General features: G+C 34.0%; 1 protein-coding gene across 14 annotated transcripts in view; it reads right to left on the reverse strand.

The window, feature by feature from the left end:
• Positions 1-15,227, reverse strand: part of DLG1 (discs large MAGUK scaffold protein 1) — a 245,648-nt gene that overhangs the window by 111,226 nt on the left and 119,195 nt on the right. For 7 of the 14 annotated variants that reach the window (XM_045287595.1, XM_045287590.1, XM_045287588.1 and 4 more), the window contains exon 5: positions 5,525-5,623. The exons of the other annotated variants lie outside the window; for them this stretch is intronic. In XM_045287595.1, coding sequence (XP_045143530.1) covers positions 5,525-5,623 — 99 coding nt within the window. The remainder of the gene's footprint in view (positions 1-5,524; positions 5,624-15,227) is intronic. 14 annotated transcript variants of the gene reach the window in all.

Genomic DNA, 15,227 nt, shown 5'->3' on the forward strand with positions numbered 1-15,227 from the left:
CCTGTGTTTGTTATCCCCTCTTCTTCCCTTCCCCCCTCCTCCCCCTCTCCCATGTCCCCCCGGAACTGAAGATGACAATCTTTTAACTGAATGTTAGTAGACATTTTTAGAAACATTAAAATTCCAATTAACTGAACTAATTACATAATTACATAAAAGGTGCACAAAAATTAAACTTATTAAACAAAAAAACCAATTTCTCCCAAGATTTAGGCTTTTTAAAAAGATAAATATTCAGAGTTTGAATGTTTTACATTATTTTCAGCATAGTACTACATATGAATAACCAAATGATAAAATTCATTAAGGGATAGCACCATCTCATGACCAAATAACTATATACTATACATGTAGGCAATACAAATCAGCTGGTTAAAAGTAGGTAATATTTTGAAATATGTAAACATAGCATTACCTGCGCTAACTTCAAGTGTCATAGTTTAGTTTCAAATGATCCTGTGAAAATCAAGCCTAACATACAGCAAGTAAAAGTGCTAATTTAGTAGTCAATCTACAGCTATCTGAGATTTTCTGAATAATTGAAATTGTTTGCTTCCCAATGATCTTCATATTGACAATGTTTTACTTCATTAAAAATGTGTATGGTATAACTTCATCGTATGTTGCTTACATAATTATGGAAGAAGGCATGAAAGAACACAGCCATTTCAATTTCTAATAATGTTAATATTTTTCAACAATTATGGCAAAAACACATTTGGTTTCCTGTGCCTGTTTACCATGAAACATGCAGCAGAAAAGAAACTGGTTCTCATCAAAAACCTATGTCATCCAATTATTATTACAAGACTAGTTGCTTATAAAGTCAACTTATCATAAGATCTAAAAGTTAACTTGTGATTCAAGTCATTTAAAAAACACTGCGTATATTAAAGTAGCTATGAGTGAAATGAAATGCGGTATTAAATTTACTGAAAAGTAAAACAATGGGGGGTCGGGGGTGGGAGGATGTATATGGATCAAATAAAACTGGACACGAGTTTATGTTTGCTGTAGTTTGGTGATGGATACATGAATTGAGTTCATTGTCTTATACTCACTAGTCAGTTATCAAAATGGATTTGTTCCAAAGACTAGGTCATTATGTGAAAATCGGCGTTATGTGAAAATAGAGGATGGCCATAGCAAATCACACAATGAAGGGTGGTGACTACATCACTACCTAATGTCAAATTAATTATTACAAAACTGCCAAACCACTGAGAACCATGAGCTAGGCAAGTGAAAATTACCTCATATATTCGTGTATAAGCCGAGTTTCTCCGCACATTTTTAATGCAGTTTCTGTTGTAAAATTAAGTGCCTCGGCTGATATTCGGGTCGGCTTATACTCGAGTATATACAGTATTTAAACGCTGTTTCATGTAAGTAAAAACCCATTCCTGCGCCTCGTTTTCTCCATCAGTAGAGACAGTGGTAAAAACTGCCTGAACCTCTGTGAGGCTCTAGTGAATATAAAGGAAATGTTGTAAATCATAGGAAAAAAATTTTAAAAACACTTGGGCAATAATAAAGTCCTAGATTTTACTTAGACATGGAGGGAATAAAGGGGTAGGTATATTCCAGGAGGAGGAGGACTAATAAGCCCGTAAAGAATTTGACTAAGCATTAATAACAAAACTTATGAAACACAATTTTGCTTAAGCAACTTTTACTATGCTATTTCATTAACAAAAGGTTTCCTAGTGATTGCTATTCTAACAATGAAAGCACCCTTACATGTTAAAATAATTCTATGATCCAGTTACTTAAAAATAGGCCATAATGTTTAGGAAGTGATCTCCTATATGGTACACTATATTTCTTTTCTTTACCATTTATCAAAGTTTCATGTTGTTATTTGTCTAATGTCTCTGTTTTCCCAACTAAATTATAAACAAGTATTTTCAAATGTAGTTTCACAGACCCTAGAGTAGTGGTTCTCAACCTTCCTTATGCTGCAACACTTTAATACAGTTCCTCATGTTGTGGTGACCCCCAACCATAAAATTATCTTTGTTGCTACTTCATAACTGTCATTTTGCTACTGTTATGAATCGGGCGACCCCCAAAGAGCTCACGACCAACAGTTTAAGAACCACTGCTATAGAGAATACATCTTGGATTCTAATTTGAGAAACATTGCATTAAACATTAAAGGCTATCACTTAGGTGATCATTGTGGGTTAATTATAAAATTACAAATTTACAAATGGAAATTGGAATTTGTACTTACAAATGGAACTAAAGTGATTGCTGGGAGATGTTAGTATTCAGTTAAAAAAAAGGCTCATTCAAATAATCCAAAGTATACTCAAATTAAGATTACTGGTAAAATGAAGTTTACACTAAGGTTACAATAATGATTCACTCTTTTAATACTATTTGTGAAAGACGAAAAATCCAGGAGACAGAGGACGTGTTACTCTGGACATTGTCCTAATTTAACTACTCTCCTGTCATGGAAGAGTTATTTGTTATTTTTTCTCTTTCACAAATAATAGTAGGCTCCTGAAGTGCAGGGACAATGCTATAGTCATCTTCATATTTTTACAACTGAATAATAGCAACAACAACAAAAAAAGCTGAATGAAAAAGTACACACTTACATATGAAAAAATGGCCTTATCTCTGTCTTACATACACATCCCACCCACCCTCGCAGCCTTAACATTACTTCAACTATATAACTGGGAGAAATAAAGGTTTAAAGGATCTGGTTTTCAAGAAGAGTATTTTCTTGGGAGAATATGTATAAACCAGTGAATTTACCAAACCAAGTATCATTATATTATTATACAACCGAAATAAAAAGCACCGGTTATTCACCTCCTCAGTTTGCATGTGGAGAAACTGCAGCTCTTGAGAAATTAGATTTTTCCCACCATCACACGGCCAGAAAGTAGTGAGGCAAAGGAAGTGATGGAGTCAGATGTTTGACCAGAAGGTTTATGTTCTGCAACTTCAGTAATTGTTTTTCCTATACCACAATAATTCCTACTGCAGAGGGTTTGCATAAAGTTCAAATGACAAGATCAATATAAAAGTACTCTGAAAATGTAAGAATTCTAAAAATAATAAAAGGCAGTACAATTTCTTAATTAAGTATATATTTGTGTGTGTATAATCTGCCTGACCTTCAAACTCACTCAAAAGTAGTCAAAGAAGCATAACCTTCAATTTTAGTAAGTGACTAGGATAATAAAACTCAGAGAGGCTAAAAAACAAAATGAAACTCTAGTCACTAGGAGCCAACTATTACTCATGCCAGGGACAAAGGTAGAATGACACTCTTATCTTGTCTTCAGCTTCTATTTCTGTTACATGATGATGCAGTAAAATACAGAAGCAAACCTCAGAAGGAAAATATTTCAATTTAAGTTATATATTCTTCTAAGTATTTCTTTTTGAAATTATTTGAAGACAAAAATCCGTAATGATTGTATTCATTTTACAATGCACAGGCTACACAAACTCAAGAATACACATTCTGGAAAATGGGACACAGGGAGGCTTTCTCAAATAAATGCAGCAAACTGTGAACCTATCCTCTATGGATTTTTTAGAGTATATTTAAAATCTAAAGTGAGTCTAGGTAGAATAAACAAGCCCATCTTTAGGCCTAGCTACATATCCCTCCCTCCTCTTCGCTTTAAAAAAAAAAAAATCTTGTCTCTTGCTTTACTCTATCAAAGAAACACGAATAGTTAAAATCTAAATTCTTGCCAGGTGCCCGTGACTAAGCTATGTCCTCCCCCTGTAATAATTATCCTTACCGTCATTACAACAGCACCTGAATTAGGACTGCTATCATCTTTACTGTTACAGATGAGTAAACAGAAGTTCAGTGTGGTTAAAATGGATAGATAGCTGCATGGCTAGTAAGTAGAAAGTTCCAATTTGGGTCAAGACCTGTATTTTTAACTAAGCTACACAACGTTTCAATAATTTCTAAGTGTAATGAGAGGCACTAAAGTAGGAAGACAGTAAATATATTACAGAAATCAGCAGGTTTCTTAAGATGACACTGGTACAAAATCTAAGAGGATTGTAGAAAATTATTTTTAGATTAAACAGATTCAGGATACAATTTATTGTTTATTGTTGATGGATGTGTGGATAAAATAAAATGATAAAAAAAAGATTTGTTGTTGTACAAAGTCCTAGATACTTGGGAAGTTGTACATAGAGTAGTAATACTTAAAGCTGTTCACTTCGATTTGTACTTTATTTATAGGTTTAACTTCTGTTCTATAACATAGGGAGATTATCTATTTAATTCCTGATTTTGCTTAACTTTTAGTGACTTTTCAGAGTACCTAGATTATAAAGAAGTAGTAACACATAAGACTGATTTTGCTGCAATATCTATAGTTTCCCCTAGAATGTTCCTATCAATTTTCATTTCTTAGAGGAGATGGGGAAGGGTGCTGAAAAATAAATAATCATGGTTGACCCCCCCCTCCTGCTTTTTATGCCAATGGGGCTTATTTTGAAACTATGTTTTCACAGCTGACATACTATGCTTATTACTTAGATCAATAACAGATGTTTACCGATTTAGTAAACATTTATTCACATTTTCAATAAGACCTCTAAAACCAAAGATCATTACCTCAATATATAATACTAATAATACTAATATTATGTTAATAATACTAACATTATGTTCATTTTCAATAAGTCTGTTGAAAGGGTAGTTAACGTCTCTTAAGCCACTCCTTTGGAGCTTAGTGGTGATGTTGGTTAAGTATTGGGCTGCTACTGGCAAGGCAAGAGATTCAAATTTACCAGCTGCTTTGTAGGAGGATTATGATGCTCACTATCTGCTCCAAAAAAGAGTCACAAAGTCTCAGAAACTCTAATAGATTCGCTTATGAGGTAGAGTCAACTCAAAGGCAGTGGTTTTGGATAAGCCACCCCCCTTGAGACTTACTAAAGCTCTGAAAACAAAAATGTTCAAATTCTCTGATAATTAGTTATTATTTTATTGTGGGGCTGTTCCATGATCTAAATAATGTTTTTAAACTGACTACTGTAGAATAGTTTTAAACTTACAGAAAATGTGCAATATTATCACAGAATTCCCAAATACTCCATATATATCGTTAGTAGTTTTAACTAATAAATTAAAATGAATTATGTAATCAAATGGTAGAAAGGGGCGTATTTTCAAAGATGATAAATATATCCTGAGAAACAAAATGATACAAAATTAGTTTAAGTTTTAATTTTTTAAATATGAATAAAAATTTCTGAAGCTAGAAAGTTTAAAAAACTGAAGCATAATACAGAAGGTTCTAAATTATGAAGATAAGTTTAGACCACTTCTTATTTCTCAGACAACTTAATCAAACAGCAAACGTTAAATCTACTTTATATTAAATTCCAAATATTTAGTTCTTGGTAATACCCCATTAAAGCTCAAACTTAACAAAGAAAATATGAGAACAGCTTTAAAAGACTACAAATAAAATACTAAAAATAAACCAACTTTTCATAATGAAAAAAAGAAACTAGTAACCTGTGGTGTGGTGGGTAGGATGACAGTACTCTCAGCAGGGACGGGCAGGACAGGGATCACAGGGACAGTGGGAGAAGAGGGAGGTACAGCTTCTGTTGGCTAAAAATCATCAATGACAAAAATCAGGAAAAACACCAAAATAAAAGGGACACACACAATAGAAAGTTGTGACACAGAGATAGAATTTACACAAATAACCAAAAAAGTAAGTAAAATATTAATATAATGCTTCAGTTTAAACGGTAAAATGTTCTCTTCAGAAATTATTTGTAAAATGATATCACTCATAATAATTTTAATGATGAACTCTGCATAGTTGAGTGACTGTTTTTCAGGGATATAACTGAAAATTACAGATGATCATGATTTCCGATACTCTTCCCTCTAGGAGCTAACACACTTGCATGATAGGTACACTGCCAAATATTGTTCTAGCATTCAAAATATATTTGATTACTTTCCTTGAGCATTCAGAGAACCAAAAGTTATTTTTTTAGCCCACCAAGAAGGCAATTAAGATTTACAAACCCACAAGCAAAAGATTCAAAGGCAATAAAATTTAATGCATATCATTTAAAAATAATCTGTGCTAGTGATTTCTACTATTCAGAACAGCAAAACCTTACTAAACTTCCCTAAATAGTCTTTTTTTTTAACATTTAATCAATATTTCTTGAATGCTTATGATGTGTCTTATAAATTCCAGAAAAGTTTTTTTCTTTTTGTTTAAATGAAACATTACTTTCTTTGGATATTGAAAAGTAATTAGGTAAATTGCAAGGAAGATATAAGATGAGATATTAAAAACAGAATTCAGGAGGATCAAATAGTCAGTGAAAAATTTTTGAAAAGTTAGTCTGGTAGCAGGGAAACCCAGCAGCATGGTAGAAAGGAGAATGGTTTGGAGAATTCTTCATGATATAAACAACCAAGTTTTACCATTTCCCAATTATTATGCTTGACTTGATTAAGTAATTTTTAAAAGATTTAACTAGAATATACAAAATGCTTTGTAACAAGACCAATCCTTTAAATATTAATTGATAAATATTTGCTACAAAAATAACACACAAGGACACTTTAATACGTTCATGTGGGAAAAATCCATCCTTTCATGGGATTTTTCTATGAATTTAATGAAGCATACTCCATCTGTCTGTTATAGAAAACACTAAAACCAGATAGGTAAGAGGTCAGTGTATACTAGGGGTGTCAAACTGGTGGCCCGCGGGTAGCATGCGGCCCTCGAGGTAATTTTTTGTGGCCCATTATGCTCTGAAATAACATGTAACAAGGGAATTGTGTGTACGATATTGCCTTGATCTCCTCTAAGTGTTATTTTCTTCATAACAATTTTTTTCTATTTTCATTTTATTTCAGAGAATCGTGGGCCACAAAAAATTACCTTGGGGGCTGCCTGAGGCCCATGGGCTGGCAGTTTGACATCCCTGGTGTATACCAAAGGCTTTTTAAAAAGAACAAATGGTTAACAGATCCTCGGAAGAACCAAACCCCGAAACCTCAGAAGAACCCAAAATAAACCTAGTTAAATCTACCCTAACCTACCCAACAGTCCAATTCTAAATATTTCAGTTGCCCTTTTCTTTTCAGGATGACAGCAATGAAGACTGATAAGACTTTCTAGACTCAAGTCTAAGAGCAAGAATACGCTTTCCTAGGAATATAATAACTGGTAATAAGACAGCAGAAATAGTGCATTATTAATAAAGTCTTTATTAAAGTACATTAATAATAGTAATTAATAAAAGTACATTATTAATAGTCTTTGTAGGTCTGGCTCTGGACTCTAATCACCATTATATATTGTTCCTATAGAAAAACATTCTTAAGTTCACCTAATATGCTTAAATCAATAATTTCATACCAATGACTTTTAAATGGCACACTTATCTAATACATTTACAAATCTTAGAAAACCCATAGGCTCTGTTAAATTATGACAACAGTGTTATTTAAAATGTAATACATATCATTTAAAAATAATCTGAGCTAGTGACCTCTACTATTAAGAACAGGAAGAGAACAAATAAATATGCCTAGAAACATAAACAAATAGAGAAACAAATAAATGGAAGGAGAGAAAACATTTCCCTACAATAGAATGCCAACTTAAAAATACATAGGAAATTACCAAATTACAAAATCATCATTTAGCAACCATTATTCAAGAAACATCAATGCAATTTTGGGTGCAGATTTTAATGGGATAGGTATGTTTACTTAATGCATTTCCTCTCAAAATACTTATTAGAGAGGAGGAGCACCCTAACGGATAATAATAAAAGTTAACATCATTTATTAATGGGACAAACCAAAAGCATATGTAAGAATCCATTACTTCTGTGATACACTTATCAAAGATGCATAACTTGAATCTAACATTAAGCATCAGACAAACCCAAATTGAGTGACACTAGAAAATTTGGTGTAGTCTTCAAATGCGTCAAGTCATGAAAAATCTAAGTTTATTTTTAAATTTGAAAATGTACCAAATGTAATATTTTCTTAATAATGATCTCTAGTCCTAATAAGCGAATCAGATATTAGCTGAAAGTTCCTTATAAACAAGAATGGTTAGACTTCGTCTCATGCTATCAGGAAAGACCAATTCCCTGAAAACGGATATCATGTTTGGTAGAGAGGCAACAAAAGAGGAATACACTACAAGATGGAGTGACACAGCGGTGTGATGATGGGTTTGAACATCACAACAGTTGTGATGAAAACACAGAAGCGGACAGTGTTTTGACCTGTTATGCATAGGGTTGCTATGAGTCAGAACCAATTTGATGGCACCTAACCACAATATGATATAAAAAAACAAAAGGCAATAATACATGCTTGTGTCAAACTTTACAACTAAGAATAAAATAAAGCCCTTAATTATAAACTATAAATATTTTAATGTTTACGGTTATACTTAAACTCTAGTGTAAACTTTTATCATGGCTAAACAAAAAAAATTTCAAACAAATTTTTTAACCTAGACAGCCTATATCCTGTTGATCCACAGTTTATAGGCCACTGAGCACTTTAAAACAAACAAACAAATACAAATAAACCACACTTGTCTCTTAAGGAAGGCAATTACTTATCAGCAAGTACTCAAAAACAAATGACATATCAACACACAATTTCTGAGTCATAACGTAATAGACATTCAAGTAACAAGAGTTCCAAAGCAACTACAAAATAGTTGATTTCATTTACCCAAAGTAAAAATACAGCTCTAAATAAGTATTAATCAAATGAAGGAGACTGAGAGGAAAATAAAATTCTGGGAGGCTGTGTAAGGTTCTAAATTTATAAAAATGTCAAACTTAAAATTCTAATATAAAGAAGAGTAGTATATATAGCAAGCATTTTAAAATTGGATTACTATAAAAAATAATTCGGTAAAAGCTGTTTGAACTGGAAAAACCTCATATGTAATTCATTAACCTGACAATAATTACTGTCATCATTCTCATTTTGCTCCATTTCTATCACTCAATAAAATCAGCTACCAAAAATTTTTTTTCAACGTAGATCATGTGACTAACAGTCTCAGTTGTTTCTATCCATAGCAATACCATGGAATCATTAGCCTCTGAGACTGCCTTCAGAGACTTGTTTCCATAACAACAGAGGCAATAATATTAACGGTCTCAAAGAACACTGCAAAAATGTTATATATTTGTAAAGTAATTGAATAGATTACACATATCCTGAAAGTACTTAAAAAAAAACAATTCTAAATTGACAGCTTTCTGAAAATTATTTAAACTGGCTTGTTTTTAAGATATTATTCTAAGTTTTATAGTTTTACATTTCAAACCAAGTTTAAGGTCTTAAAATTATGAAATCAGTTTTATAAACATACCAGGTCTGAAGCTTCAAGTATAACTAGTACTTTACTGTTCATATTCATGCACACATTCATGACTATGTACCTCTCCTTAATACCTTTATTAAGGTTCACAGGTAGCACAAATGGTACCCTAAGTACCAGCCAGATTGAACATTCAAATCTACCTGAACAACAAAAAACAACTCACCACCATCAAGTCCTGACTCACAGAGATCCTACAGAACAGAGAACTGCCTTTGTGGGTTTCCAAAACTGTAAATCCTTATAGATGTAGAGGGAATTGCATTTCTTCCGCAGAGTAGCTGGTGGTTTCGAACTGCTGACCTTGTGGTAGCAGCCCAACACAAAACCCACTACAGCAAGAGGGCTCCTGAATCTACCTACAGGCACCCTGAAAAACAGACATAGCATTGGCTTCCAAAAGATCAAAGCCTTAAAATCACTATGGAGTCACCTACACTGAAGCGGTTACCATGAAGCAGAACGGACTAGAAAGCAACTCTTCTGAGTCTGTAACTACTTCATAGGAATAGAAAGCCCTGTCTTTTTCCTGTGGAGCAACTGGTGGTTTTAAACTGCTGACCTTGTAGAAAGCAGTCCAAAAAATAACCATTATGTCACCAAGGATCCTAACAACTACCTTCATTCCATTCAATTCTTTTCTGCTTAAAATAGCTAAAGAGCTTTTTTTAAAAAAATAATTTTATTAGGGGTTCATACAACTCATCACAATCCGTACACACATCAATTGTGTAAAGCGCATTTGTACATTCACTGCCCTCATCATTCTCAAAATATTTCCTCTCCACTTAAGCCCCCGGCATTAGGTCCTCATAATCATGTTTATATGAATTTTGACTAATAGAGGAAGAAGGAAGAAACTGAAGAGACAAGCAGGAAGGCTACTGTGATAATCTAGTTGAGAAGTAATTCAAGGGTTAAACCAAATAACAGTAATGGTAAAATGGGCATTCAGAAGACATAAATTTTGAATGTAATATTTACTTACCTGGTGACTGATGGGAAATGGGATGTATGAAGCATTATTAAGAACACCATCTAGGAAGGCCACTAGAAATTATCTTTCATATCATAGTTAGATCCAGGCATAAAAGATTTACAAGGCTATCTGAATACATTGAAAATTTTTTCCTGACTAAATTATTTATCAAAATAATCTTCATAGCATAAAATGGATCTTCAAAGAAAGATAACCATTCTGGCAGGTACCTAATAATTGCTTCTTTATCTTATGCTTATATCATGTGTTACATGAGTGGGATAAACTAAGCTTAGATAATTATACAAGAGATAAGAAGATGTTAGGTAAATTTATACTGTATTTAGAGAATTAGACATGAGTTAGCAAATCCTTTGATATCAATAGCTTCAGATAACAAGGGAAACTACCTACCTAAGTGCCACTGTTGGCCCCTGAGGACATTTTGTTTTAGATAATATTCTTAATCAAAATTCATTGGATTACAATCTTTAAAGATATATTATGTCACGAGATATGTTGCTATGATCATATGTCAGAGGAATTATCTAAAAGTGAGAAAAGGGGGGGGAGAGGGGTAGCTTTTTAGATATTCATTCAAAAAACAGATAAAAACACCACTGCCTCGAGTTGATACTGACTCATGGCAACTCTACATTGAATTGAATTGCCTCTTTGAGTTTCCTAGACTTTAATTTAATACAGGAGCAGACAGCCAATTCTTTCTCCGATGGAATAACTGGAGAATTAGAATCACGACTTTGTAGTTAGCAACTAAACCCTAAACCCATTATGTCACCAAGACTTCTTAGATAGAACACCGGGAAGGTGTGAGGTAGGCTAGACCTTAAACCCACTGCCACTGTGGGTTTCTACAACTATAAATTTTAAGAGAAAATGAAAGCCTCATCTTTCTCTGGCAGAGCATCTGGTGATTTTGAACTGCTGACCTTGTGGTTAACAGCCCAACACAAAGCCCACTGTGCCACTAGGGCTTCTTTAGATGTGGATAGAAGGAGAAAATACAGCTTTGTAAATTTATAGAAACTTTACTTGGAAATCACTGTTTTCAAGAGGGTTCTAATATCTTCAGAATAAAGATATTTTCTATGGCTTAATTTTAAATCTTATTTTCTCCAGATGTTCTTCTGCCAGTCATTAATAGTGTATCCCAAAATAAATGGTGGAGTCAAAAAATAAAACATGTTTTCTGAATCAGCTGAGTATGGCATCCATGTCATAACTATCTCAGAAGAAAGGAGCTATAATACTTGGTATGTTTTAAAACAAAACCTAAGGATATTAAAATATAAAATCTTGATTTTAAAATAACAAAGGGGAGGTAGAAAAATTTATTGAGAAATTAATATTGTATTATAAAAACGGCTACAGATTTGTTAGTTCACTTAGATCAACTACTTGATCAACCTTTGTTTGATACTAAGGTTTATCATTCCTTCATCACTCCTTAAAAAAATTATATTGTAAAAAAAAATTATATTCTACCATTCAGCTGATCATCTTAGACTTGTAGAGGATGACCTTAACGCAAAAATTTTAAACAAAAACTTGGATTTATAGATATGGCTATATAATTAACATAATGGGATGAAACTAACTGCAGTATGGTTTTCTTTTCTTTCTTTGTCTTAACTTGATTTCATCAGAATAGAGCTGAAGAACCATGCACCACTATGTACTTCAAATTCACGATTACTAACATAGTATAGATCCTTAATGATGCCTGGGAATCACTCTTGTACTACTGTACATTCCTAGATTCAGACCCAGTTATTTCTCAAGTCGTCTTCTATTGTAGCCCTGAGTAACACTGTAATTCTGACTACTAACACAGTAAAAATGACTACTCAAATATCCTATCCAGGCTCTTGCCTCAAAGCCTCTTTGCTATTATTTCTCTGCAGAAAATGTTCTTGTCCCAGACATCAACATGACTTAATTCCATGTCTTTTGTGTCCTTACTCAAGTATCACCTTCAAGTTACAGTATTTCTTGGTTATCATTAAAGTGTTCTACATATACAACACACAATTTTCATGGTCTTCTCTTTACTTTTCTCCAGTATACAAGCGGGCACCCAACCCCCTTCCAAAAAAAGTAGGGGAAAAACCTCTGGGCAGAGCTTTCGTAGTATGCATTTTTCCCACTAGGTGAGCACTGAGCAATTTGCTCTGAGTTAGTGCACCCAGTGCCATAGCCTAGGAAGCTTCTCTCTGGTCACAGTGAATTTTTTTGTAAAACCAGTTTCGCTCAAGCCTCATTTTTGTGATGGACAATTTAAGAGAATAGCGTGTAGCTGTGAAATCTTGTTTCTTGCTTGGGAAAAATGATGCAGAAACTGCTGTGATGTTGAACACAGCTTATATTTACAAGGACAGTGCTATGGGAAAAACTCAAGTGTACAAATGGTTTTCTCATTTCAAAAGAGGTGAAATATTGACTGATGACAAACCTCATTCTGGAAGTCCCGAATGGACAAAAATGTAGACAAAATTCATGCACTTGTGATTAAAGACCAACGACAAACCATTGAAAAGATGGGGAAGTTATCTGGACTATCTTGGAGCTCGGTTTGGTGAATTTTAAAGGAAGATTTGGGAATGAGAAGGGGTCGCTGCGCTATTTGTGCCTTGGGTTTTGAATGACCAGCAAAAAAAGAGTGTCAACTGGAAACATGCTGTGCTTTGAAAAACACCGACCCAGATTTTATCCCCCTAGGTCATTACTGGTGATGAAACAGGGTGCTACTCTTACAACCCTGAAAGCAAACACCAGTCAAGCTAGTGGAAGATGCCATTATCACCTTGCCCAATAAAAGCTCATCAAGTGAAATCAAAGATCAAGACAATGTGAAGGGGATAGTGCATTTGGAGTTCATACCACCAGGTCAGACTGTTAATCAAGCTTTCTATTTAGACGTTCTGAAAAGATTGTGGAACTGTATGAGACAAAAAAGGCCTGATTTAGTCAGTCAGGGTGCAGTGTAGCAACTATGAAACATACAACTTTCCTCCAATCCTAAATGCCTCCCCCCTCCCCCCCAATATCATGATCCCAATTCTACCTTACAAATCTGGCTAGTCCAGAGGATGTACATTGGTACAGGTAAGAACTGGAAACACAAGGAATCCAGGACAGATGCTCCCTTCAGGACCAGTGGTGAGAGTGGTGATACTGGGAGGGTGGAGGAAGGGTGGGATAGAAAGGGGGAACCGATTGCAGGGATCTACATATTACCTCCTCCCAGGGAGGAGGACAACAGAAAAGTGGGTGGAGGGAGATGTCGGACAGTGTTTAACATATGACAAAATAATAATTTATAAATTATTAAGTGTTCATGAGAGGGGGGAGCGGGGAGGGAGGGGAAAACACGAGGAGCTAATGCCAACGGCTTAAGAAGAGAGCAAATGTTTTGAGAATGATGAGGGCAACAAATGAACAAATGTGCTTTACAAAATTGATGTATGTATGGATTGTGATAAGAGTTGTATGAGCCCCCAATAAAATGATTAAAAAAAAAAAAAAGGCCTGATTTGTGGCAGATGGAGGACGGTTTTGCCACAATAATGCACCTGCTCATGCAGCCATCTCAGTGCACCAGTTTTTGAGCAAAAATACAGCATGCCTCCCTTGCCCCATGCAACTTTTTTTTGTTTCTGCAGAGGGACATGAAAGGACAGCGATTTGATTATGTAGAAGAAGTGAAGAAAAAATGAGGGAGAGGCTATCAGCCATCCAGATGAGTTTGAAAAATGTTTCCAAGAATGGAATCGCCAGATTTGACAAATGTATCAAGTGTAATGGAGAGTACTGTGAAGACGTTAAGGTTGTTTTGTAAAGCCATTTATATAAATAGCTTTGGAAGAAAAAAAAACACAATTTTTTTGTCAGGTGGTTGGGGGGACCCCTTTGTATGTCATATTTTAGTTAACTGCATTTAGTAACTGTCTTCCCGCTTTAATATAAGCTCTGTAAAATCAAGGATTTGAGTTCTATCCACTTCTATATGAATAGTTCCTAGCATAGTTCCTAACACAAAGGAAGTATTTAATAAATATTTGTTGACAAAATTAAGCAACATAATATTAGCACTCTATTTCATTAGCACTCAAAAAAAATCTAAGTAGTCTTTCAGCAGGCCATGAAGTTATTACAGTATATCCCACTAGTATGCAATACTATCTCTTTTAAGTAGTTCAAGAATTATTTAACTTTATCATTATAGTTAATACTATTTTCACTAATTATAATTTTTAAATGAATATGATTATCTTATAATCCTTAGATTAGGGCTTGGCAAGCTTTTCTTGAAAGGACCAGATAACAAATATCTTAAGCTCTGCAAGCCACACAATTTCTGTTGCAGCTACCAAACTCAGTTACTATACCTTGGAAGTAAGGACACCATGTAAACAGATAGTTGTTCCTGTGCACTAATAAAAAATTATTTACAAAAAAAAGAAATCTGTAGGAGGGATTTGTCTGAAGGCTCTAACTTGCTGGGGGTTTTTTTGTTGTTGTTTTTTTTCTAACTTGCTGTTTTTACCAAAATCAAACTCACTGCCATGAAGTCAATGCTGACTCAGCAACCCCTATAGGTTTCTGAGACTGTACCTGTCTACGGGAGTAGAAAGCTCTACCTTGGGTGTCATTAAATCAAGTGAAGAATATAAAAAAAATTACTTCAGAAGAAGTTACTTTTTTATTGGAATAAATTATTTCCATTCCTTATTACCCATGTTACTAAAAAATAGGGCATAATTAAAATAATACAATAAATATCTCAAGTGTCATTTAGAACTTCAAAAAAT

The sequence above is a fragment of the Echinops telfairi genome, unplaced genomic scaffold (assembly GCF_000313985.2).
Source record: "Echinops telfairi isolate 266 unplaced genomic scaffold, ASM31398v2 ScPeMD7_17;HRSCAF=63, whole genome shotgun sequence".
Classification (NCBI taxonomy): Eukaryota; Metazoa; Chordata; class Mammalia; order Afrosoricida; family Tenrecidae; genus Echinops; species Echinops telfairi.